The 24944-nt window shown below is 43.4% G+C and overlaps 1 protein-coding gene across 1 annotated transcript in view; it reads right to left on the reverse strand.

Annotated features, from left to right (window-relative positions):
- The window catches only part of cdh13 (cadherin 13, H-cadherin (heart)), a 518891-nt gene that overhangs the window by 220799 nt on the left and 273148 nt on the right, over positions 1-24944 (reverse strand). Inside the window, exon 6 of the mRNA XM_036954055.2 lies at positions 21440-21584. Coding sequence (XP_036809950.1) covers positions 21440-21584 — 145 coding nt within the window. The remainder of the gene's footprint in view (positions 1-21439; positions 21585-24944) is intronic.

A 24944-nucleotide genomic window follows, 5' to 3' on the forward strand; every position in this document is an offset into this window, starting at 1 on the left:
CTCTCATACCTGCTGTGCTGCCTTGCCTCATATCACCGCCACTCAGCTTTAGCTGCCTCCAGTTCTTCGTTGGGGCGGCGATATTCCCCAGCCTGTCTCCAGGGTCCCTGTCCGTCCAATATCTCCTCCCAAGTCCAGGAGTCCTGAACCCTCTGCTCCCTGTTACCACGCTACTTGGTCTGTTTGTGGTGGGTAGTTCTGTAACGGTCGTCGTATGAAGAAGGTGTGGACCAAAGCGCAGCGTGGTACGTTCATTTGTGAACACTAAAACACAAAACAACAATGTGAATAAACGAAAACAAAACAGTCCGGTAAGGTGCAGAAAACACTAAACAGAAAATAACTACCCACGAGACACAGGTGGGAAAAGGCTACCTAAGTATGGTTCTCAATCAGAGGCAACGATAGACAGCTGCCTCTGATTGAAAACCACACCCGGCCAAACACACAGAAATAGAAAACATAGAACACCAAAACATAGAATGCCCACCCCAACTCACGCCATGACCAAACCAAAATAGAGACATAAAAAGGATCTCTAAGGTCAGGGCGTGACACTCTAGCACTCTGAATAGTCTAAATTACATTTTGGGGAAGCCCGGCAGTGTTCAAATTGAACCGTTCACGTGCCAGGCCCAGAGTGCCAACCGTTCTGGGTGAAGATGGAACCCCTAGAAAAGCAAATCTGAGAAATTTCCTGTGAGGAGGGTATATTGAAATGAAAGTAAGTATCCTTCAGGTTGACGGATACGAACCAATCACCTGGGTGCACAGAACTTAGCGGAGCAGTATGTGTCAATTTTCTGAAAGTGTACTTCCTCATGTGCCTGTTCAAAGCATGTAGATCTAGGATTGGGTGTATGCCACCCCCTTTTTTGGAACCCGGGAAATATCTTGCTCGGGAGGAACAATTCTTATTGCATTTTTCCCAATTAGTTAATAGAGTTCCTCCCGGAGGACACTCGCTGATTCCCTGAGCCTGAGTGTGTATGATTCCCTTGAATCGAGGCGGGGTGACAGTGAATTGTAGTCTGTATCCCATGTCTAGCATGGGATACATGTCTATCATGTATCCAGTTGGACACTGCGCATGCCCGACAGTTCTCTCTCTGCTCCGAGACAGGGCTGACGGGAATTCCCCCCACATATGATGCAGCAGCACCCTCTGTCGGGGGGAGGGTGTACGACAGTCTGTGACGCACTGTGTATGCTCGGCTGGCCTCGCACCGGGAGAGCGCTTATGTGGCCTATCACCACAAAAGGAGTGATAGCTCCCTCTGCTGGCGTTATAGGAAAGCACCTTGTTTGTTTTGATTTTGTGAGAAACAACCTGTCTGACTGCGCCCTTGGCCTGTAGCCAGTTTGCGCTAGTGTTAACATTTTTAATGTGAACTGACATTGGGGAGTGTTTATGAGACAAGAGGGGTGGTCTTGTAGGAGCATCCACCTGAACATTTTCTCTTCTCCTCTTTGGGCTGTATTCTGTTACCACCGACTTTGGCCGGTAAGCCGGAAAGAAAACTGAGGTACCTGGGAACTGGAACAAGCTCAGGATTGGCAGAGAAGATAGAACTGCGCTTAGGCGAGGCCATTTTCACCTCTCTGGCGAAGGGGACACCGCTAGGTCATTCACTTATTCCTCCTTACCCCCTGGGTGGGGTTATCGGCCGGCTGGCTCCTTGGTGCCATGGGTGGGAAGGGAGGCTTCTTAGACCAGGGGCCCTTAGGGTCCGAGGTATTCTGCTCCCCTGTGCTCGCAGCCTGGGGGCCTCGGCATCTGGGGATCTTAAAGGTCGAAGGGGATTGACCTGATGCAGCCTGGGCAAAGGTATGGCAAGGCACATGGGAGTTACTGGGCTGTGTCTCCCTGGGCAGAAAGATCTGGCTTCACCCTCCCTCTTTTTGTCCTCGCACTGTTTCTGCATCATTTTGACAGTGAGACCAAAAAGGCCTTTAGGTTCTACTGGAGCATCCAGGATCATCAGCTTCTCACTATTGTGAATAGATTGAGCCATTGCACCCTCTCCTGGGATAGAATGAGCCCCATCGGTCTTCCTTACGCCTGGAAGGCGGTTTTGAGCAGACACAGGTTGAGGTCTGTGGCAATGCAGATCTCATCCCATAAACCCGGCTCCGGTGTGACAGCTATCTCCTCCTGTAGCTCAGCTTGGTATGCCGAGTGCATGAAGGTGGTGCTAAGAGTGTGGCGACCGAACTGTAGACCTTCTCTGCAAGGGAGAACTGTTAGCGCTCGTACCTGGCAAGGGTGTAGATGGAAAGCCACAAGTGGTTTGATGGGGGGCATGTGGGCAAGAACAAAGTCTTCCATGTCAAAGCAGGCCAACACCGACCCAACATGGGTTTTGGAAGAGAATGGTGTACTCCAGGTACGGGTACCCTCCTCCGGGCATTCTGGGAAGACTGGTAGTAATTGCCTAGCTGGCCGTTTGGCTTTGGGTAGTCTCGAACCCTCGTAGCCGGATGTGGTGGTCTCTACTACTGCATTGGGCCAGGGAATCACCAATTTATCTGCAGCAGAATTGCACACGCCCTGCAGGGCGCGCCCTGCCATGTTAGGGTCCTGTTGACTCAGGCTATCTTGGCGTACTAGCCTGCGACGTAGGCTCTTCACAGTGAAAAAAGCACAATGTGGACAGGAGCCGGGGGAAGCTAACCCTTCCTGGGTATGTTGCAGCCCAAAGCAAACAGAGCACATCGAGTAGGTGTCCTTGGCCGATATCTTGTTTCCATAGGAGCAGATTAGTGCTGAGAGCTTCTCCACATTTTGGGTAGGAGATGCTTTTGTCACCATAGCTGGCACGCTATGTTTTTAGCTGTCAGACAGAAACTAGCGTGGTAGGCTAGTCAGATAGCTAGAGATTAGTGGGTGTGACTAGTGGGTGTGATGGCCAAAAATACAGTTTAAAAAAGATAGCTTGGTGCAGCTAGTAAAAACTTTTCTTGTCGAAGTAAAAACCACAAAAGCTAACTAGCGTGGTGGCTAGCTTGCTAACGACTAGTCACTCTTCGGATACAGCTAACTTGGTCGTGAACGAGTTAGCCATGTTACAGCTGTACGCGTTCCTCCCTCGCAGAATTTTCCTCTAACTATGGTGAAGGAAAAGGAAAATTGCCACCACTGCACAGTCCCAGGAATAGCGCCCGGTGAGTGAGTTCAACTAATTCTGGAAAATGCTGTCGGGTCTTGGGCTGTTGGGTGACCATATTACCGCAGTCAAATTCCTAAATGCTCACAGTAATTAGGCTTCTCCAAGCTCTGATGCTGCTGATGGGCATTAGTAGCCTACCAAACTTGCTAACTGCCTGGTACTCAGCACTCTATTGCCTCTCTAATCACTCTGACATCAATGCAAATGTCGTGAAAATCTAATCAAACACTTCATGAGAGCCCATGAGCTCATATTTTGCAACATTTCTAAAGGCTATGCAATTATGCGAGAAAACAGAGTGATGGCCTCTATTAAAGAGAGGAGGTTCCCATCAGCTTTCTATAGGCTAGGCCCCCTATATTTATTTCTCAACTTTCTTAATATTAAGCACATTGCTTATCTTTACACCGGGAGTATAGCCTAACCGGCTGGCAAGAAAATGAACCATAGGAAAAGCGTCCTCCATTCGCTATTTAAGTGCATAGATGAAATGTATTTTTTCCCGCTGCCCCTGTTTCGAGACAGGTGCATGATAATGGTCCTCTCTAAATCAAAACAAATGTTCACAGAAATATGATTTAGTATATGTAAAGACAAGATTCAATCAAGAATAGTCTGATGGGTGACAATATTAGCCTATCACTTGTGAATTATGGCCAGCACAAGGCAAGAAAGAATGCCTTTTTTTGCGACCTTTTCGAATCATAGTCACACACCTCATGTAGCCTAGCCCATAGAACTATATGTTTTGATAAGGTTTGTATCACAACTAAAGTGGCCAAATAACTTCTTAAAATTAAGCACATTAACCTCTTAGAGCTCTAGGGGCGCTATTTCATTTTTGGATAAAAAACGTTCCCGTTTTAAGCGCGATATTTTGTCACGAAAAGATGCTCGACTATGCATATTCTTGACAGTTTTGGAAAGAAAACACTCTGAAGTTTCAGAATCTGCAAAGATTTTGTCTGTAAGTGCCCCAGAACTCATTCTACAGGCGAAACCAAGATGATGCATCACCCAGGAATTAGCAGAATTTCTGAAGCTCTGTTTTCCATTCTCTCCTTATATGGCTGTGATTGCGCAAGGAATGAGCCTACACTTTCTGTCGTTCGCCCAAGGTCTTAGCAGCATTGTGACGTATTTGTAGGCATATCATTGGAAGATTGGCCATAAGAGACTACATTTTCCAGAGGTCCGCCCGGTGTCCTTTGTCTAAATTTGTGCGTAATCTTCAGGTGCGGTCATTTTCTCCTGGGATTCAGGAGAGAAAGCATGTGTCCAAGAACGATGTATCAATGAAGAGATATGTGAAAAACACCTTGAGGATTGATTCTAAACAACGTTTGCCATGTTTTCAGTCGATATTATGGAGTTAATTTGGAAAAAAGTTTGCGTTTTGAGGACTGAATTTATGGATTTTTTTTGGTAGCCAAATGTGATGTATAAAACGGAGCTATTTCTAATACACAAGGAATCTTTTTGGAAAAACTGAGCATCTGCTATCTAACTGAGAGTATCCTCATTGAAAACATCAGAAGTTCTTCAAAGGTAAATGATTTTATTTGAAGGCTTTTATGTTTTTGTTAATGTTGCGTGCTGGATGCTAACGCTAATGCTAACGCTAAATGCTAACGCGAAATGCTAACTCTAGCTAGCTACTTTTACACAAATGATTGTTTTCCTATGGTTGAGAAGCATATTTTGAAAATCTGAGATGACAGTGTTGTTTACAAAAGGCTAAGCTTGAGAGATGGCATATTTATTTCATTTCATTTGCGATTTTCATAAATAGTTAACGTTGTGTTATGCTAATGAGCTTGCTGATAGATTTACACAATCCTGGATACAGGGGTTTTTTCATAGCTAAACGTGACGCAGAAAACGGAGCGATTTGTCCTAAACAAATAATCTTTCAGGAAAAACTGAACATTTGCTATCTGAGAGTCTCCTCATTGAAAACATCTGAAGTTCTTCAAAGGTAAATTATTTTTTTGAATGCTTTTCTGTTTTTTTGTGTAAATGTTGCCAGCTGAATGCTAATGCTAAATGCTACGTTAGCCATCAATACTGTTACACAAATGCTTGTTTTGCAATGGTTGAGAAGCATATTTTGAAAATCTGAGATGACAGTGTTGTTAACAAAAGGCTAAGCTTGAGAGATGGCATATTTATTTCATTTCATTTGCGATTTTCATGAATAGTTAACGTTGCGTTATGGTAATGAGCTTGAGTCTGTATTCACGAACCCGGATCCGGGATGGGGAGATCAGAAAGGTTAATCCGCTTTACAAGGGGTGTAGAGCCTAACTAGCTTACATAAGCAGCGCGAGTTTCAAGTTTGGGGAAGATAATTTCACCATAAAAATGCACCTTTATAATTAAAGCATTACATGTATAATCGCATTTGCGGTCACTTTGGATAATGGTGTTTTCCCACTAATGGAACATTTCTGCTTATAGCCTACTGCCATATGCACATTGCTGAGCTAATAATGTGAAAAAATTATCAACATTTAAAGTTAAACGTTATGATCTGTTGCGTCAGCCACATTGTGTTTTGATGCTAGTGGTTGTATTAATTTGGGATCTATCGCATTCCACAACAGTCCCAGACTATTTTTGGAATATTTATTTCTCGCACAGAATAGGTCAGCTTTGGTACTTTGGGGGATAGTAGATTGACATAGGCTAGTGCTTTTGCTGTTCATTAGGCCTACTCATCTTGGTGACTGACGAAAAGTAAGTGTGGACAATTCTTCCAATATCTTCAATATGCACCTTGGAATTGGATAAGGACGCACGCAGTTGCGTCCCCGATGTGTCTGTCTTCACTTGTAGCCTGTGAGAAATACCTGATCACTTGATGGAGAGCCATGTGAGTGAAAGGTGCTTCGGAGCGTGCAGCACTCTGGGAGTACTCAGAGTACGCAGTACTCCGGGCCAAGGGCACAACGCCACTGGCAGCAAAAGGCATGGATTTTTTTTTGAGTGCATTACAGCCACACAAAGGGGATGCCACCATGAAATTTGAGGCGTTATCAAGTGTTTGTCAAATTGTGAATGAGTGACTATTAAAGTGTGTACAGCCTGTGCAAAAAAAACAAAGCAGAGCTCATGCTTTTCAAGCGACTTTTTTCAAATCATTCTTCATACTATAAAATAATTCCCCGGAATTCTAAGCAAATCTTGTTGGCTAAATGAAGTAGTGTAGCCCACAGATATTTGGCATAGCCAGATCAGGACCTAACATAAGGACAACGCAGAGTATGCTATTCTGTTCCTCTGAAATAGACTACATTTTCTTCATATCATTCTTCTTTAGACCTGTCTATAAAAAAAATATATTTGTGAAGTTGAAGTCTGTTTTAAATGGATTTATTAGACTTTTTAAAATATATATATTCTGAAGGAGATACTAAATGTGTTTATGTTAATTAACGTCAATTACCGTGAGAACGACAGACATTTGCTTGACAATCACCGGCTGATGACTTTTTGTGACTGCCACAGCCCTAGTCATGTTGAGGTAAGCTTCTGATAAAGGCTTCTGACGAATACGCTGGGGGCGTATCCCATAAGTGAAATACCGAAATGAATACTTGAAAGAGAGATATAATTTTCATACCATGGATAGTTAGTCCTTGCATCCATAGTTCTGCCTGTGAATTTGAGAGTGGTTACATTTCTCCAGGCCCATCACTCAGCAGTTTACCAAAACACAGGCGGGGTGGCCGCTTTGTTATTGTTTCAAATAAGGATTCTAGCTTGAAGATGAAAGGTAGCCTATTCAACTAGGACATTGGGCTAATACAATTACAGACACATGGACTGAGGTATGCCGATTGTAATTTTGGTTTGGTTCACAGTAAATGTTACTTATTCTCCTGATGTTTTGATGCCATGTTAGATTGACTGGGAATTAAACCAATGTCATCTGCATGGCATATTGCCTCTAGGAGCTATGTCTTCCTACTGGGCACAGATGTAAGTTCAACGTCTAGTTTGGATTAACATTTGGTTGAGTTGTCAACTAAAGGGAATTAAATGTGAAATCATCAAAAAATGTCACCATGTCATTGGATTTATGTTAAAAGTTGGGTGAGAAAACCCTGAAATGCCCCTACGTTGATTACTTTTTTCAAATCCAATCAGTTTTCCACGTTGATTCAGTGTCCTCACATAGATTTTTTTGGTTGGAATGATGTAGAAACAAAATTGATTCAACCAGTTTTTGCCCAGTGGGTTGTCTCAGTACTAACTTAACCACCTGTGCCAACTCTGTGACACTGTAATCAGTTCTTTGTTTTGGTGTCAAGCACAAGACTTGATTATAGTACTGGGAACACACTAGGGCTCAGTGTGTCCTCATGTACAGGCCACGTCCAGGCCGCTCATCTGACAATCCCCAATCAATACTCAATCAAAAAGTTCATACCCTGGAGCAAATCTGTGATAGTGCCCTGTGGCAGCTGAGCCCTGGAGCTCTTTATATCTCAGCAAAGTGGAACATGCCTCTGACAAAGACATAACACAGACCAGGACACGACTGATGGAGAGAGAACACTGGTTTGAGATATTGATGTCCATGTAGGTCTCTCTGTTCAAACAGTCCTGGCTGCTATAATTTGAAAGACGCAAGAACAGGTAGTGCTAGTTGGAAGGTCCGTGACAGACACTGAGCAAACTTCTGCTTTCAGTTTGTCCTATTTCATCATCTCTTTGCCCAGGTGACTGTCTGGAATACGGCATCAATGACTTGAGCAAAGAAAGCTTATAGTTTTCAACTTTTAATGTGAAAAAGAGAACGAGGAGGGAAATATTATAGCCCTCTACAGTCGCTCTTGATTATACTACGGTTATCTATTTCTCAGCCCCTGTGGTCACAGTCAAAGGGCTGACACAAACACACTTACTCATACATGGGAGAGTGATTGAGTGCCGCATCAGATGACCTGTGTTCTGGAAATTCAGTACTGAGAGAGACTTGGTCATTTCTTCAAACAATCATTTTTATTTAATATCGATTAATTTTTGCAATAATGAAACCAGTCAGCCCAACAGTCATGACTGTTGAGCTGAGCAACATGAAAAAAATATTATATGGGACCTAAAAATGCTTTGTCAGACTGGTTCCATCTCCCATAAGCAACCATGGTTATCTACACAGGATGGTGTTTTACCCCCAATCCGGCGTAGTTTCTCAGATGCCAGGAAGATGAGACAATGAGGCATTGTTCTAAACTCTTCCAGGCTCTCGGGTCACACACACACCACATATTGTCTATGGAATGCCAGCTTTTAGGTTTTTATCACCAAGTCATCTGATGCATTAATTACCCACTAAACATCATAACTAGATATCAAACACGAACACAACCAAAACAGCATCAAACCTTCTAAACCTCACAGCAACAACTGTACACTGGGAAAACTCAGAGTCTGTGTACTTAGATGAGTCTTTTCCCCCATAAAGCTCACCTGAAAGAGGAGGACACTTGGGCATTTTGCAGGTCAACTCCAAATCAGTTCTATCTGACTTGACATTTTATCTGGTGACGTAGAGAGAGACACCATCAAAGGCTCAATAGCAACGTTCTAAACAGCCTTGGGTGAGAAAGGCTTCATGAAAACTAAACCTCTCAGACGAAGGTAGCCTAGTGCATAAGAGCGTTGGGCCAGTAACTGAAAGGTCTCTGGTTTGTATCTCTGAGCAGACTAGGTGAAAAATCTGTTGTGTCCTTGAGCAAGGCATTTAACCCTAATTGCTCTGGATAAGAGCGTCTGCTAAATGACTTAAATGTAATCAAACAGAGAAGCTGAAGTAAAACCTCAGGACCAGGGCTCCAGTTATACATCTTTATTAGCCCAGGACCCAGAGATTAGACTAGCATTGATTTAAGCTGGAGAACAAAATGAGTCAAGTTCTTTATAAACGCTATCTCCTTAAAAACCATCTCTACCTTCAATATAAGCCTTTTTAAAAGCCCCACTAGGAGACGAGGGGCCAGTCCTAAAGGGGTTATCTTGTCTGGAAACGCTCATGTGAAACAATGAGGGCAGATAAACTTAATTGGAGAACTGGAAAGAGTGCAGGCCCAGGCCGTCAGAGCAGAGGCAGAAAGGCAGGGGAAAGAAGATGGGGGCGAGATTGGTTTGTCTGGTCTCTCCCTCTCTGTGGGCTCTGTGGTGCTGTGTGAGTCAGAGCAGCGTTCCCTCGTCCCTCAGAGCGAGGGACAGATAATCAAGCCCCAGTTGATCTGGGACTGTGCAGAAGGGCAGAAGGAGAATAGAAACTCTTTACTAGATTAGCAGCGCTCATGTAGTGGAACCGCCACAGGGGAGACCAAGGCCACACCTCACAATCCACAGTACTGTATGATTGTTGCTGGAAGTCTGGGAGAGAGCTCTGATCTGCATAGCACTCAGGCATGACCAAGACCAACAGAAAGGGAAAGAGGGAGAGAGGGAGAGAGAGATACAAGGGAGAGAGAGAGAGGCCCAGAATGATGCCTTTTAGTTCAGAGAAGATTTAAGAGGCACCACATCAACCACTAAAATAGTGGTTTAATTTTCCCCAAACCAATGAAATGTATTGGAATAAAGCCCTATTCGCATATATTCAGATCAAATCACACTGAGAATATTTTAACCCACAGTGGAGTCATATTGCTCCCTATGGTAATTTAAAAGAAGATAGCTCACTTATGATGGCTCCAGACAAATCAAATGTTGGTATTTTGGGGACAAAGGCAAACAAATGAATGAATAAACTCTGAGGGAGTGTTTTGAGTTTCTCTAGAGGGGAGACAGGCCTTTGCTCAGCTACCCATGAGTGACAGTTGGATTCGCCACGATACACATCAGGACCCCTGCAGCACCTGTTCCAGATGTCGCTCATTTATTTTTGAGTATGTTACATTTAATAAATATATAAATATATATATATATATATTACCTTTTATTAACCAGATAGGCCAGCTGAGAACAAGTTCTCATTTACAACAGCGACCTGGCAAGATGTGATGTGGTACACGTAATAGTGTCCAAAAATCACTTTATATGAACATTTAGAGTAAAACAATAAAGATGCATTCTCAAACATTTGTTTAATTTCAGACAGTAGTTTTGAAAGTGGTGCTCACGTGTCACAAGAGGTCCCCGTTTTTTGTGTACTATGTCATCAAATTATGTACTACGTCATCCATTTAATTTGATATATTACGTCCTGCAATAAAATTATATATACTGTTTATACAGCTCCTTCGGAAAGTATTCAGTCCCCTTGACTTTTCCACATTTTGTTACGTTACAGCCTTATTCTAAAATTGCTTAAATAAAATAAATACTTTACACACAATACCTCATAATGACAAAGCGAAAATAGGTTGTTAATCCTTGATTGGAGTCCACCTGTGGTGAATTCAATTGACTGGACATGATTTGGAAAGCATACACCTGTCTATACAAGGTCCCACAGATGACAGTGCATGTCAGAGCAAAAATGAAGGAATTGTCCGTAGAGCTCCGAGACAGGATTGTGTCGAAGCACAGATCTGAGAAAGGGTAGCAAAACATTTCTGCAGCATTGAAGGTCCCCAAGAACACAGTGGCCTCCAACATTCTTATATGGAAGAAGTTTGGAACCACCAGGACTCTTCCTAAGAGCTGGCCACAAGGCCAAACTAAGCAATCAGGGGAGAAGGACCTTGGTCAGCGAGAAGATTCTTTGGTCTGATAAAACCAAGATTGAACTCTTTGGCCTAAATGCCAAGCGTTACGTCTGGGGGAAACCTGGCACCATCCCTACGGTGAAGCATGGTGGTGGCAGCATCATGCTGTCGGGATGTTTTTCAGTGGCAGGGACTGAAGGACTAGTCAAGATTGAGGGAAAGATGAACGGAGCAAAGTACAGAGAGATCCTTGATGAAAACCTGCTCCAGAGCGCTCAGGGCCTCAGACTGGGATGAAGGTTCACCATCCAAAAGGACAACGACTCTAAGCACACAGCCAAGACAACGCTGGAGTAGCTTTGGGACAAGTCTTTGAATGTCCTTGAGTGGCCCAGCCAGAGCCCGGACTTGGACCGGATCGAACATCTCTGTCAACCTGTCAGAGCTTGAGAGGATCTGTAGAGAATTACTGTGATTGTCTGTCTGCCGTTCATTCTCAAGTTTATCTGCCGTTCGTTCGCTGAGGTGTGCTATAGGGACCAGACGCCGGTAGCGTTTGACTGGCGACTGAATTGCGACATTCTCTCCCGTTTCTTCCAGGTGAATCGGTAGAGACATTTCAACTTTGAGCCAATCAGAGAGCTCAAGTGGGGAGCCGAAAGGAAACCAACAGGTAGAAAAAAATTGGTAACTTTTCCCAGTGACATCATCCACCCCTTTGCAGCTTGCTAATTGAGCCAGTCACACTTCATAATATACAATGCACACTTACCGGCCAGTTTATCAGCCTGTTCACAAAAATGGATCGCTCCTACAGATGGTGAGTCAGGTGGCCATGACTTGTATAAAGCAGGCAAAAAGGAATCGTGACATTCAGTTACATTCAGTGAACGTTAAAATGGGCAAAATTTGTGACATAAGCGAATTTGAGCGTAGTATGATCGTCGGTGCCAGGCACGCCGGATCCAGTATCTCAGAAATGGCCGCCCTCCTGGGCTTTTCATGCACAACAGTGTCTAGGGTTTCCTGAGAAAACATCCGGTCAGTGGCAGTCCTGTGGGCGAAAACAGCTTGTTGGTGAGAGAGGTTGAAAGAGAATGGTAAGAATCGTGCAAGCTAATAGGCGGGCGACAAACAGACAAATAACAGGGCAGTACAACAGTGGTGTGCAGAATGGCATCTTGGAACGCACAACTCGTCGATCCTAGTCACGGATGGGCTATTGCAGCGGATTACCACACATCTAAAAACACGAAGAAGCAGCTCCACTGGGCACACGATCATCAACACTGGACAATTGAGGAGTGGAAAAACATTTCCTGGTCTGATGAATCCTGGTTCCTGTTGTATCATGCTGATGGCAGAGTGACAATTTGGCATAAGCAGGCTGTTCTGGAAGTAAAGGGGGGTCCGACCCGGTACTAGATGGATGTACCTAATAAACTGGCTGTTGAACGTATAGGATCATGGTATCTAGCCATTTAGTTCACATTCGCCGTCTATCTAAAAATATATCTATGGGTTGTATACGATTATGGGGAGTGAATTAAATAGTTTATTTGTCATCTTGCTAGTTAGTTATCTAGTTGTGGCTATCTGGCTAGTATCACCAAGGGCTTTCTTCAGCAATAGCAACAGTAGCACAGATAGCTAGACCATAAAACAACACACACGGACATGCATTGCCCAACAACACTAGTGCCACCTTATGGTTTGGAGTATTTTAAGGCTGGCTGATTACTTCAAGGTCTCTGCTGTGTGACACTCCGTTCAGACGTGCTAAGTGTTGTCGGCAGGCAGACGTTTGACAATCCTACCAGTGTGTCTGAACCTTAAGAGATGACAGTCCTAAACACACTGGCTCCACTGATACCACAGACATTAATTTGCTGGGTGGCTGCTTGGCTTGAAGGACAGATAATTAGGCATTGTGGGATTGAAACGCTCCCGGAGTTGTGAACAGTAGTGGGTCTGTGCTGTGAGAGACCCAGACGACTGTGTGAGGAAATCCTAATGGTACAGACAAGCCACCATTATACTACAAATTACCTGCCAGCATTAGTGTCACCCTCGGCCCAATCATTTTCTCTCCTGGATCAATCTGTGCTCTGGCCTCCCTAGTCCTCCATGGAGGCCTGTCTTGGCAATTAGGTATTGATTTTGTTTGCCTTTTATTTTCTGAGCCTGATGACCCAACACCCCTGCAGTCTCTCAGCTCTTCTGCTCCGTGTTCAGTTGTGACAGGCAGGAGACGCAGAAATGTCTCAGTCAGATGGTGAACTACATGGGAGGAAGTTGGGCTGCACCGATTAGGCTGCAGTAGAGAGATCAGTTAAACATCGAACCCAGCGTGACTGTGGATAAGTCTGGACAATGGGTCATTAAGAAGAGCATATCTGGACACTCCAGAGTATCCTCACATGGGAGTTAATTGGATAATGGGATAGTGCTATTTGATTTAGCATCATTGCATGGAGTGTCAATGAATGGTTTGTAATGGATGGTATGTTCTGCTGTTAGATGATGAAATGTGTTATTTTTTATTTTATTTCACCTTTATTTAACCAGGTAGGCTAGTTGAGAACAAGTTCTCATTTGCAACTGCGACCTGGCCAAGATAAAGCAAAGCAGTGTGACACAGACAACAACACAGCGTTACACATGGAGTAAACAATAAACAAGCCAATAACACAAACAAGTCAATGACACAGTAGAGAAAAGAAAGTCTATATACAGTGTGTGCAAAAGGCATGAGGAGGTAGGCAATAAATAGGCCATAGGAGCGAATAATTACAATTTAGCAGATTAACACTGGAGTGATAAATGAGCATATGATGATGTGCAAGTAGAGATACTGGTGTGCAAAAGAGCAGAAAAGTAAATGAAATAAAAACAGTATGGGGATGAGGTAGGTAGATTGGGTGGGCTATTTACAGATGGACTATGTACAGCTGCAGTGATCGGTTAGCTGCTCAGATAGCAGATGTTTAAAGTTGGTGAGGGAAATACAAGTCTCCAACTTCGTTCCAGTCACTGGCAGCAGAGAACTGGAAGGAAAGGCAGCCAAATTAGGTGTTGGCTTTGGGGATGATCAATGACATATACCTGCTGGAACGTGTGCTACGGGTGGGTGTTGTTATCGTGACCAGTGAACTGAGATAAGGCAAAGCTTTACCTAGCATAGACTTATAGATGACCTAGAGCCAATGGGTCTGGCGACGAATATGTAGCGAGGGCCAGCCGACTAGAGCATACAGATCGCAGTGGTGTGTGGTATAAGTGATTTGGCAACAAAATGAATGGTACTGTGATAGACTGCATCCAGTTTGCTGAGTAGAGTGTTGGAAGCTATTTTGTAGATGACATCGCCGAAGTCGAGGATCGGTAGGATAGTCAGTTTTACTAGGGTAAGTTTGGCGGCGTGAGTGAAGGAGGCTATGTTGCGAAATAGAAAGCCAATTCTAGATTTTATTTTGGATTGGAGATGTTTAATATGAGTCTGGAAGGAGAGTTTACAGTCTAGCCAGACACCTAGGTATTTATAGTTGTCCACATATTCTAGGTCGGAATCGTCCAGGGTGGTGATGCTAGTCAGACGGGCGGGTGCGGGCAGCGAACGGTTGAAAAGCATACATTTGGTTTTACTAGCGTTTAAGAGCAGTTGGAGGCCATGGAAGGAGTGTTGTATGGCATTGAAGCTCGTTTGGAGGTTAGTTAGCACAGTGTCCAAGGAAGGGACCGAAGTATACAGAATGGTGTCGTCTGCGTAGAGGTGGATCAGGGAATTGCCCGCAGCAAGAGTGACATATTTGATATATACAGAGAAAAGAGTCGGCCCGAGAAATGAACCCTGTGGTACCCCCATAGACACTGCCAGAGGTCCGGACAACATGCACTCCGATTTGACACGCAAATGTTAGTGGATGGAGCACAAGTGTACACGAGAGCTTTGCCCTGACCATTTATTTGTGGAAGTGAGTGTGTTTCTTTCTCTCTCTCTCTCAGGTTACAACACACATCCGCCACAGTCCTCAACACAGATGCCCCTCAGGGGTGCGTGCTCAGTCTCCTCCTGTACTCCCTGTTCACTCATGACGGCGCGGCCAGGCACGACTTCAACACCATTATTAAGTTTGTCGATGACACAACAGTGGTAGGCCTGATCACCGACAACGACGAGACAGCCTATAGGGAGGAGGTCAGAGACCTGGCCGTGTGGTGCCAGGACAACAAACTCTCCCTCACCGTGATCAAGAAAAAGGAGATGTTTGTAGACTACAGGAAAAAGAGGACCGAGCACGCCCCCATTCTCATCGACGGGGCTGCAGTGGAGCAGGTTGAGAGCTTCAAGTTCCTTGGTGTCCACATCACCAACAAACTAACATGTTCTAAGCACACCAAAACAGTTGTGAAGAGGGCACAACAAAACCTATTCCCACCTCAGGAAACTGAAAAGATTTGGCATGGGTCCTCATATCATCAAAAGGTTCTACAGCTGCACCATCGAGAGGATCTGGACTGGTTGCAATACTGTCTGGTATGGCAACTGCTCGGCCTCCGACCGCAAGGCACTACAGAGGGTACTGCAAAAGGCCCAGGACATCACTGGGGCCAAGCTTCCTACAATCCAGGACCTCTATACCAGCCAATGTCAGAAAAAAGCCCTACAAATAGTCAAAGACTCCAGCCAGCCTAGTCATAGACTGTTCTCTCTGCTACCACACGGCAAGTGGTACCGGATCACCAAGTCTAGGTCCAAAACAGCTTCTACCCCAAGCCATAAGACTCCTGATCATCTAATCAAATGGCTACCCAGACTATTTGCATTGCATTTTGTTTCATTACAACCTGTAATTTAAATAGATTTTTATTTGGATTTTATGTCATGGACATACACAAAATAGTCCAAATTGCTGAAGTGAAAAGAAATCAAATAAACATGTTTAAAAAAAATGCTATGAAACCCCTAAATACGATCTTGTGCAACAAATTACAGTCAAAGTCACATAATTAGTTAAATAAATTCCACCTGTGTGCAATCTAGGTGTCACATGATCTGTCACACGATCTCAGTATTTATACACCTGTTCTGAATGTCACCAGAGTCTGCAACACCGCACCACCAAGCAAGCGGCACCATGAAGACCAAGGAGCTCTCCAAACAGGTCAGGGACAAAGTTGTGGAGAAGTGGGTTAGAAAAAGTTGTGGGTTAGAAAAAAAATATCTGAAACTTTGAACATCCCACGGAGCACCATTAAATTCACTATTAAATCATGAAAAGAATATGGCACCACAACAAACCTGCCAAGAGAGGGCCGCCCACCAAAGCACACAGACCAGGCAAGGAGGGCATTAATCAGAAAGGCAACAAAGAGACCAAAGATAACCCTGAAGGAGCTGCCAAGCTCCACAGCAGAAATTGGAGTATCTGTCCATAGGACCACTTTAAGCCATACACTCCACAGAGCTGGGCTTTACGGAAAAGAGTCCAGAAAAAAATCCATTGCTTAAAGAAAAAAATAAGAGGCATGTGGGATACTCCCCAAACATATGGAAGAAGGTACTCTGGTCAAATGAGACTAAAATTGAACTTTTTACCCATCAAGGAAAACGCTATGTCTAGCGCAAACCCAACACCTCACATTACCCCGAGAGCACCATCCCCACAGTGAAGCATGGTGGTGGCAGCATCATGCTGTAGGGATGTTTTTCATTGGCAGGGACTGGGAAACTGGTCAGAATTGAAGGAATGATGGATGGGGCTAAATACAGGGAAATTCTTGAGGGAAACCTGTTTCAGTCTTCCAGAGATTTGAGACTGGGACGGAGGTTCACCTTCCAGCAATGACCCTAAGCATACTGCTAAAGCAACAATCGGGTGGTTTAAGGGGAAACATTTAAATGTATTGGAATGGCCTAGACCTCAATCCAATTGAGAATCTGAGGTATGACTTAAAGATTGCTGTACACCAGCGGAACACATCCAACTTGAAGGAGATGGAGCAGTTTTGCCTGAAAGAATGGGCAAAGATCCTAGTGGCTAGATGTGCCAAGCTTATAGAGACATACCCCAAGAGACTTGCAGCTGTAATTGCTGCAAAAGGTGGCTCTACAAAGTATTGCCTTTGGGGGGGTGAATAGTTAGGCACGCTCAAGTTTTCAGTTTTTTTTGTCTTATTTCACAATAAAAAATATTTTTCATCTTCAAAGTGGTAGGCATGTTGTGTAAATCAAATGATACAAACCCCACAAAAATAAAATTTACGTACAGGTTTCAAGGCAACAAAATAGGAAAAATGCCAAGGGGGTGAATACTTTCGCAAGCCACTGTAACTCTACCTACATGTACATATTACCTTAACTAACCTGTGCCCCCGCACATTGACTCCCCCGTATATAGTCTTGCTATTGTTATTTTACTGCTGCTCTTTAATTACTTGTTACTTTAATTTAATTTAATTTTCTTATCAATATTTGTTTAAACTGCATTCTTGGTTAGGGGCTCGTAAGTAAGCATACCTGTTGTATTCAGCGCATGTGACTAATAACATTTTATATGATTTGATTTGATATAGAAAAACACCCCTAACACTGAATTCTGAACGCAAATAGACAATAGAGATGTGCCTTTGATTCCAAACAGAAGATGAAGATGTAAATGTATAGGGCTATGCCAAGGAATTGTAGCAAGGCAGACCAACTATTCCAAGGCTGTCAAAAAAGAGGGGGTGCTTGGGAGAAGAAAGGAGAAGAAATTGAGAGAGTAAAGCCTTGGGGCATGTATAGCAGAGAGAGAGGATTGAGAGAGGGGAAAATAGTCAAAAAGAAACAGAAAAGGAGTGGGTAAGTAAACAGAAGGGGGAGAAAGGCTTGTCAGGAGGGCTCAGGGTTGCTCAGTTTGCACAGAAATGTCAGAAACGGTGTGACATTGTCCCGTGCAGCCTCCCCTGACGGCTGCAGTCCCCCACAACAGAGACAAACACACCACACTGCCACCACACACTGCTACACAGACCACCATACTGAATTCCTATATCCATACAGTAAAACACACACAGATCCAATTTGCATAATTTCCATGGTAGTTTAGAGGGCTTGTTTAGGGAAATGATGCTTCTATGGTATAGTTAAGTTATTCTTGAAGCAAAATGGCGTGGAATATTGCAGAACAAATGCAGGTTAAAGGGTGAGGTAAATAAAATAAGGCAAAGCACAGAAACATGATTGGTGCTCACACATTGTTATCCAAATCACACACACATAAGAAAAACACAAATACACTCATGTATAGGCAGCGTTTTACATGAATGTAAAGTATGGGAGAGTTAAGGTTAGCCCTGGTGGCGTGTGGTCCAGGGGCCATATTACTGACAGGCCAGGACAGACTGGGAGTCCAAGACCCGTCCACCTCTGTGATTAATGAGGCAGGGGTCAGGGGACAAATGCTGAGTTCCTGATTAGGAAGGTATTGGCAGAGGGCATAAATATGGGACTGATCCCACATAGACAGCTACACTGCAACTGTGCACCTACATGAAAAAATACTGTAGTGTATAATATAGTTGGAATACTTTAATATTCACTGTAGTATTTTTGCAGACTTTACTGTAGTATTCACTGTAGTGTTTTTTGCAGACTTTAGTATTTAGTATAGTATACTATAAAATACTACAGTATACTGTAGTATTTACTCTAGTGTTTTTGCAGACTGCAGTAAAGTATAATGTAGTATTTACTGTAGTATTTTAGCAAACTGTTGTCATGTCCTGACCATAGAGAGTCCTTATTTTCTATGGTGGAGTAGGTCAGGGCGTGACTGGGAGGTTAGTCTAGTTTATTATTTCTATGAGGGGTTCTAGTTTTGTTTTTCTATGTTGGTGATTTTGTATGATTCCCAATTAGAGGCAGCTGGTATCATTGTCTCTAACTGGGGATCATATTTAGGTAGCCTTTTTTCCACCTGTGTTTGTGGGATATTATTTTGAGTTAGTGTACGTAGCACCTCTGTAGTCACGGTTCGTTGTTAGTTTCTTGTTTTGTTTTATAGTTTCACTTTAATCAATTATGTGGAATTGTAATCACGCTGCGCCTTGGTCCTTCTCTACAAACGAGCGTGACAACTGTAGTATACTATAGTGTTTTTGGGTACATTACTGTCGCATTTACTAAAGTGTTTCTGTTTTTTAACTGGAGAAATACTATTTTCCATTACCTGTAGTTAGACAGGTAAGTAGGTAGCTAGGACTGGATTCTGAATGGATATTTCCGAGCTTCTGCTCTTTTCTATAACAAGTAGGGAACACAATATATGGTCTATACTTGGCATGTTAGTTTCTCACTTACAGGTGGCACAAATTGGGTTATGGAGAAGGAGAATTGGCAGGGTATATACAAATACTGTAGTATTTACTATAGTTAAAAAAAAAAGTTTTGTGGACTGTAGGGTTTTGTGGATAATACTGTAGTATTTACCATAGTATTCAACAGTATACTACAACATTCTATACTAAGTACTACAGATGATTGAGGGATACTACAGTGTGTAGTATACTACAGTTTACTACAGAAGTCCATAGAAATACTATAGTATTCTATGGAAAACGGTAGTATTTTCTATGTGGCCACCTTGCCTGATGCCGCCTCTCAGGAGCAGGGGCAAATGCCACAAAATGTATCTCATTACATTTGATGGACAGAAAATGTATCCCCCTGCCCCCCCCCCCCCCCCCCAGCCCACACCAACCATGAGCAGTGCAGCAGTGAAGTGAGAGCAGGGATTGAATTGACTCCTCTGTACATCATCAGTCCTATCCCTCATTTCAATTTGATTTACCATGGCAACTGCTCCAAAGAGATGTCAGATGAAGACATAGTGAAATTAAATCAAGACCAGAGTGTCTATGAAACATATAATTGCAAATAAAACAAATCAGCATCCATCTTATTAAACCGAGTCACGGGAGGACCTGAATGTACTTTGTAGATAAAAATTGAATCCAAACTAGGCAGAAAATGAGTTCTGAAAAGTGAATGCAGCTGAGTTTGCGAAACCTTGAGTTAACTTGTCTCCGTAAACGGATTCAGACTTAAAACTAAGATGATTCATCTGTATTTTGGCCTAAACCTCCATAACCCAATAAAACCTAGCCTGCTGGGTATTTGTCATATTCCTGAATCCCACACAATTCGCTGCGAGGCTTTAAGCCATAACTTTACAAAGAGCTACAGGGAACTCTAAAATAATTCCATCATTTGGCCCTTTGGCTATTAGAAAAACCTGCTTTGGTTCACAATATTAGTTCTATGTGCAACCAAAAGCCCTGTGCCTACTGTTTTATAGCCCCGGTGATAGCTAGCACATCATTATGCTTTCATTAGCCTAGCTGTAAAGATCCATACAGCCAAACACTGCAGTTGAAGACTTTTGTCACCATGGGGAATAACACTGTGTTACTCTACTGACTGTGTGATTAATGTCTCTTGCCTGACGACTTTTCAGCCTTATCTGCTGCTGCTGCAGCTGCTACTGAGTGTTATGTACAGTATATTTGTTTGTGTGCTAATGATATGAGCACAAGTCAGCTCTTTACAGAGTTCGGTCCTGATATCATCTCTGCTCTGTCTCATTACCCTTTTGTGTTGTGCAAACTCACTGTCTCTGTCTTTCTTTCGCTATCTCTCTCACACACTAATACTGACACGCGATTACACACCCACTAACACATACGCACACGCACAGGAGGGTGAGGTCCTCTGTGACTGGTGTAAGCCAGAAGTGTTTGAGGTTGTCACGGTAACCAGCCCAGAGAGGTTGAGGAGCGAATGAGGACAAGGGACCAGACCCGGGATAGCAGAGCAGCAGAGCCAGCAGGAGAACAGAGGAAAAAGTTCAGACCTCCAAAGGCTCTGCTCTGTTTCCCTGACATTTTTTATTTATTTCTGCAGCACACAGAAGAGGAGAGGAGAAAGGAGATGTCATCCACTCTCCAAATGGTCTGCTTCCTGTGTGAGTCATTAAACAACATACACACAACAACAATAGTCCCGTAAAATGAAAAAAAGGAATGAAAGCTCAAATGATGATGCTCACCTTTCTATGGTCACCTTGTCTGACAAGGTGTATTATTCTGACACATTAATGGGGGGAAAACATGTTTTTCTTCAGAGATTCTTGATGAATATTTTTCAAAGTTCAGTCTATGTGGATGTTTTTCAAAATTGAGGATACAGTCAATTCTGTTCTTAAGTACGGAACACAAATAATCAATATGCCACCATAATTACTCCTGCATTTTCCTGACCCTTTTTTGTCCTCTCAGCTGCTTTCAGCTCGTCTCAGACATCAGACCACCATTAATGCAGCAATATGAAGTCGGGTCAAAGAATGGTCAGAGCTGACAGTGGCAGTAGGCTGATGATGACACTGCATCACTATCTTCATACCAGCTTTCCCTTAACCGTGGTCATCTTCACTAGGAACTAAAATGAAGCAAATTACCCAAAAGGTGGAGGGATTAATCAGTGCAATTTTTTTGCACTGATTAATACGACCCTGGTCAACACTGCCATAGATAAGCAGAGTGGGTACCGCCACCTACCAGTAGGTGAGCCCTCCAGCACCTCCCCAGCGTAGCGGGTCTCCTTGAAGATGGGCCTGTTGTCATTCTGGTCATTGACGTCCACCAGCAGGGCTACAGGACCCTCCACCAGCTTCCCACTCAGGTCTGTCACAGACACCTCCAGCTGCAGACAGGACACACAGGGGTCAAAGGTCAGGACAGGAGTTCAGTTATACAGCTGGTATGACAAGGTTTATACAGAATGACATTCATTTAGACAGGTGAAAGCATAGAATACCTGATTGTCTGTTACATGTCTGAGAGATAAATGTATCGGAAAAAGCGCAATTCAATCAAAAACTAGTCTATATTGTATGAACAAGAGTAGTTTATGTACTTATCCTCGGACTCAAACACACACACACACACACACACACACACACACACACACACACACACACACACACACACACACACACACACACACAGGTAGCACATAAAACAGTAACTACAATATTTCACCATTCTTAAAAGAACTGTAAACTATGTAAAGAGTGGTGAATCGCGCCTATCGAGTACTACTCATTTGTCTCTGTTCTCTCTCTCTTTCCCAACACTACAGCAGCAGAGACTATAATTTTATGAATAGATGGACAGTGATAAAAGTTAACGGCCATCATTTTAATCTCTCAACCAGCAGGAGAAACGAGTGCTAGCAAGTTCCTGTTCCTGACTTGAGCAGATGGATCTGGTGTTAGTGACCTGTGCTGCTCTGTCATGTTACTGAGGAGCAGACACAATGAGAGGACACATTAGGCCTGCCCTCAGATATGAAGAGGTCCTACAAAGCTTCAAACCACAGGAGCTTGACGATAGCATGGTTGTCCTACGATTATTTTGCCTACAACCTTCCCACAATGTTCTGGGAATGGTACAAGACACCCAGGTAGAAGATAGCGTTCTGAGAACCATATGTTTCTTAGGTGGGAATTTCAGTATTTCAGCATAACGTTTCCTACACGTTTCCTTGTGGTTTTATTTAAAGTAATGTTCTAAAATTGATCAAAGAACATTATGAAACAATGTTCTTCTGTGGGAATTTCAGTACTTCAGCATAACGTTTCCTACAGGTGTTTCCTCATGTTCTCAGAACATTAAGAAAACTTTCCAAAAAACATTTGCGAAAAAACATTTGTAACATTGAAAGAACCTTCTAAGAAAAAATAAAAATATATACATTCCGTTCTCAACAAAACTCTCTCTATCCTCTGTGTGATCACGCTCTCTGTGGCCGATGTGAGTAAGACCTTTAAACAGGTCAACAATCACAAAGCCGCAGGGCCAGACAGATTACCAGGACGAGTACTGCGAGCATGCGCTGACCAACTGGCAGGTGTCTTCACTGACATTTTCAACCTCTCCCTGTCCGAGTCTGTAATACCAACATGTTTCAAGCAGATGACCATAGTGCCTGTGCCCAAGAACACGAAGGTAACCTGCCTAAATGACTACCGACCCTTAGCACTCACGTCTGTAGACATGAAGTGCTTTGAAAGGCTGGTCATGGCTCACATCAACACCATTATCCCAGAAACCCTAGACCTACTCCAATTTGCATACCGCCCGAACAGATCCACAGACGATGCAATCTCTATTGCACTCCACACTGCCCTTTCCCACCTGGACAAAAGGAACACCTACACTACAGTTCAAAAATTTGGGGTCACTTACAAATGTCCGTGTTTTTAAAGAAAAGCTATTTTTTTGTCCATTTAAATAACATGAAATTGATCAGAAATACAGTGTAGACATTGTTAATGTTGCAAATGACTATTGTAGCTGGAAATGGCAGATTTGTAATGGAATATCTACATAGGCGTACAGAGGCCCATTAACAGCAACCATCACTACTGTGTTCCAATGGCACGTTGTGTTAGCTAATCCAAGTTTATCATTTTAAAAGGCTAATTGATCATTAGAAAACCCTTTTGAAATGATGTTAGCCCAGCTGAAAACTCTTGTCCTGATTAAAGAAGCAATAAAACTGGCCTTCTTTAGACTAGTTGAGTATCTGGAGCATCAACATTTGTGGGTTCGATTACAGGCTCAAAATGGCCAGAAACAAAGAACTTTCTTCTGAAACTCATCAGTCTATTCTTGTTCTGAGAAATGAAGGCTATTCCATCCGAGATATTGCAGAGGAACTGAAGATCACGTACAACTGGCAGCTTCATTAAATAGTGCCCGCAAAACACTAGTCTCAACTTCAACAATGAAGAGGCGACTCCAGGATGCTGGCCTTCTAGGCAGAGTTCCTCTGTCCAGTGTCTGTGGTGTTTTGCCCATCTTAATATTTTCTTTTTATTGGCCAGTTTGAGATATGGCTTTTTCTATGCAACTCTGCCTAGTAGGCCAGCATCCCGGGGTCGCCTCTTCACTGTTGAAGTTGCCATACAGTATATACACATTTCACATTATAAATCAGACCTGTAGTCAAATTGTGCATGTGTGAATGAGCATGAACTAAAACTCTGCCTGAATTAACGCCCATCATTCACCTTTTATGGTGACAATATCGCCATTATTGGCTGTAAACTTTGGTAGTATTGGAATTAGGCCAAGACAGTATATCTAGCTGATGTTCTGAAAGAGCTGCAAAATCTGGAACCCTACAAATCAGCCGGGCTAGACAATCTGGATCCTTTCTTTCTAAAATGATCTAACCGAAATGGTTGGAACCCCTATTACTAGCCTGTTCAACCTCTCTTTCGTGTCGTCTGAGATTCCCAAAGATCGGAAAGCAGCTGCGGTCATCCCCCTCTTCAAAGGGGTGGACACTCTTGACCCACACTGCTACAGACCTATATCTATCCTACTCTGCCTTTCTAAGGTCTTCGAAAGCCAGGTCAACAAACAGATTACCGACCATTTCGAATCCCACGGCACCTTCTCCGCTATGCAGTCTGGTTTCAGAGCTGGTCAAGGGTGCACCTCAGCCACGCTCAAGATCCTAAACGATATCTTAACCGCCATCGATAAGAAACAATACTCTGCAGCCATATTCATTGACCTGGCCAAGGCTTTCGACTCTGTCAATCACCACATTCTCATCGGCAGACTCGATAGCCTTGGTTTCTCAAATGATTGCCTCGCCTGGTTCACCAACTACTTCTCTGATAGAGTTCATTGTGTCAAATCGAAGAGCCTGTTGTCCGGGCCTCTGTGGGGGTGCCACAGGGTTCAAATCTTGGGCCGACTCTCTTCTCTGTATACATCAATGATGTCGCTCTTGCTGCTGGTGAGTCTCTGATCCACCTCTACGCAGACGACACCATTCTGTATACTTCTGGCCCTTCTTTGGACACTGTGTAAACAACCCTCCAGACGAGTTTCAATGCCATACAACTCTCCTTCTGTGGCCTCCAACTGCTCTTAAATACAAATGAAACTAAAAACATGCTCTTCAACCGATCGCTGCCTGCACCTGCACCTGACTTAGAATATGTGGACAACTACAAATACCTAGGTGTCTGGTTAGACTGTA

The sequence above is a fragment of the Oncorhynchus mykiss genome, chromosome 2, assembly GCF_057628025.1.
Source record: "Oncorhynchus mykiss isolate SJ-2025 chromosome 2, ASM5762802v1, whole genome shotgun sequence".
NCBI lineage: Eukaryota > Metazoa > Chordata > Actinopteri > Salmoniformes > Salmonidae > Oncorhynchus > Oncorhynchus mykiss.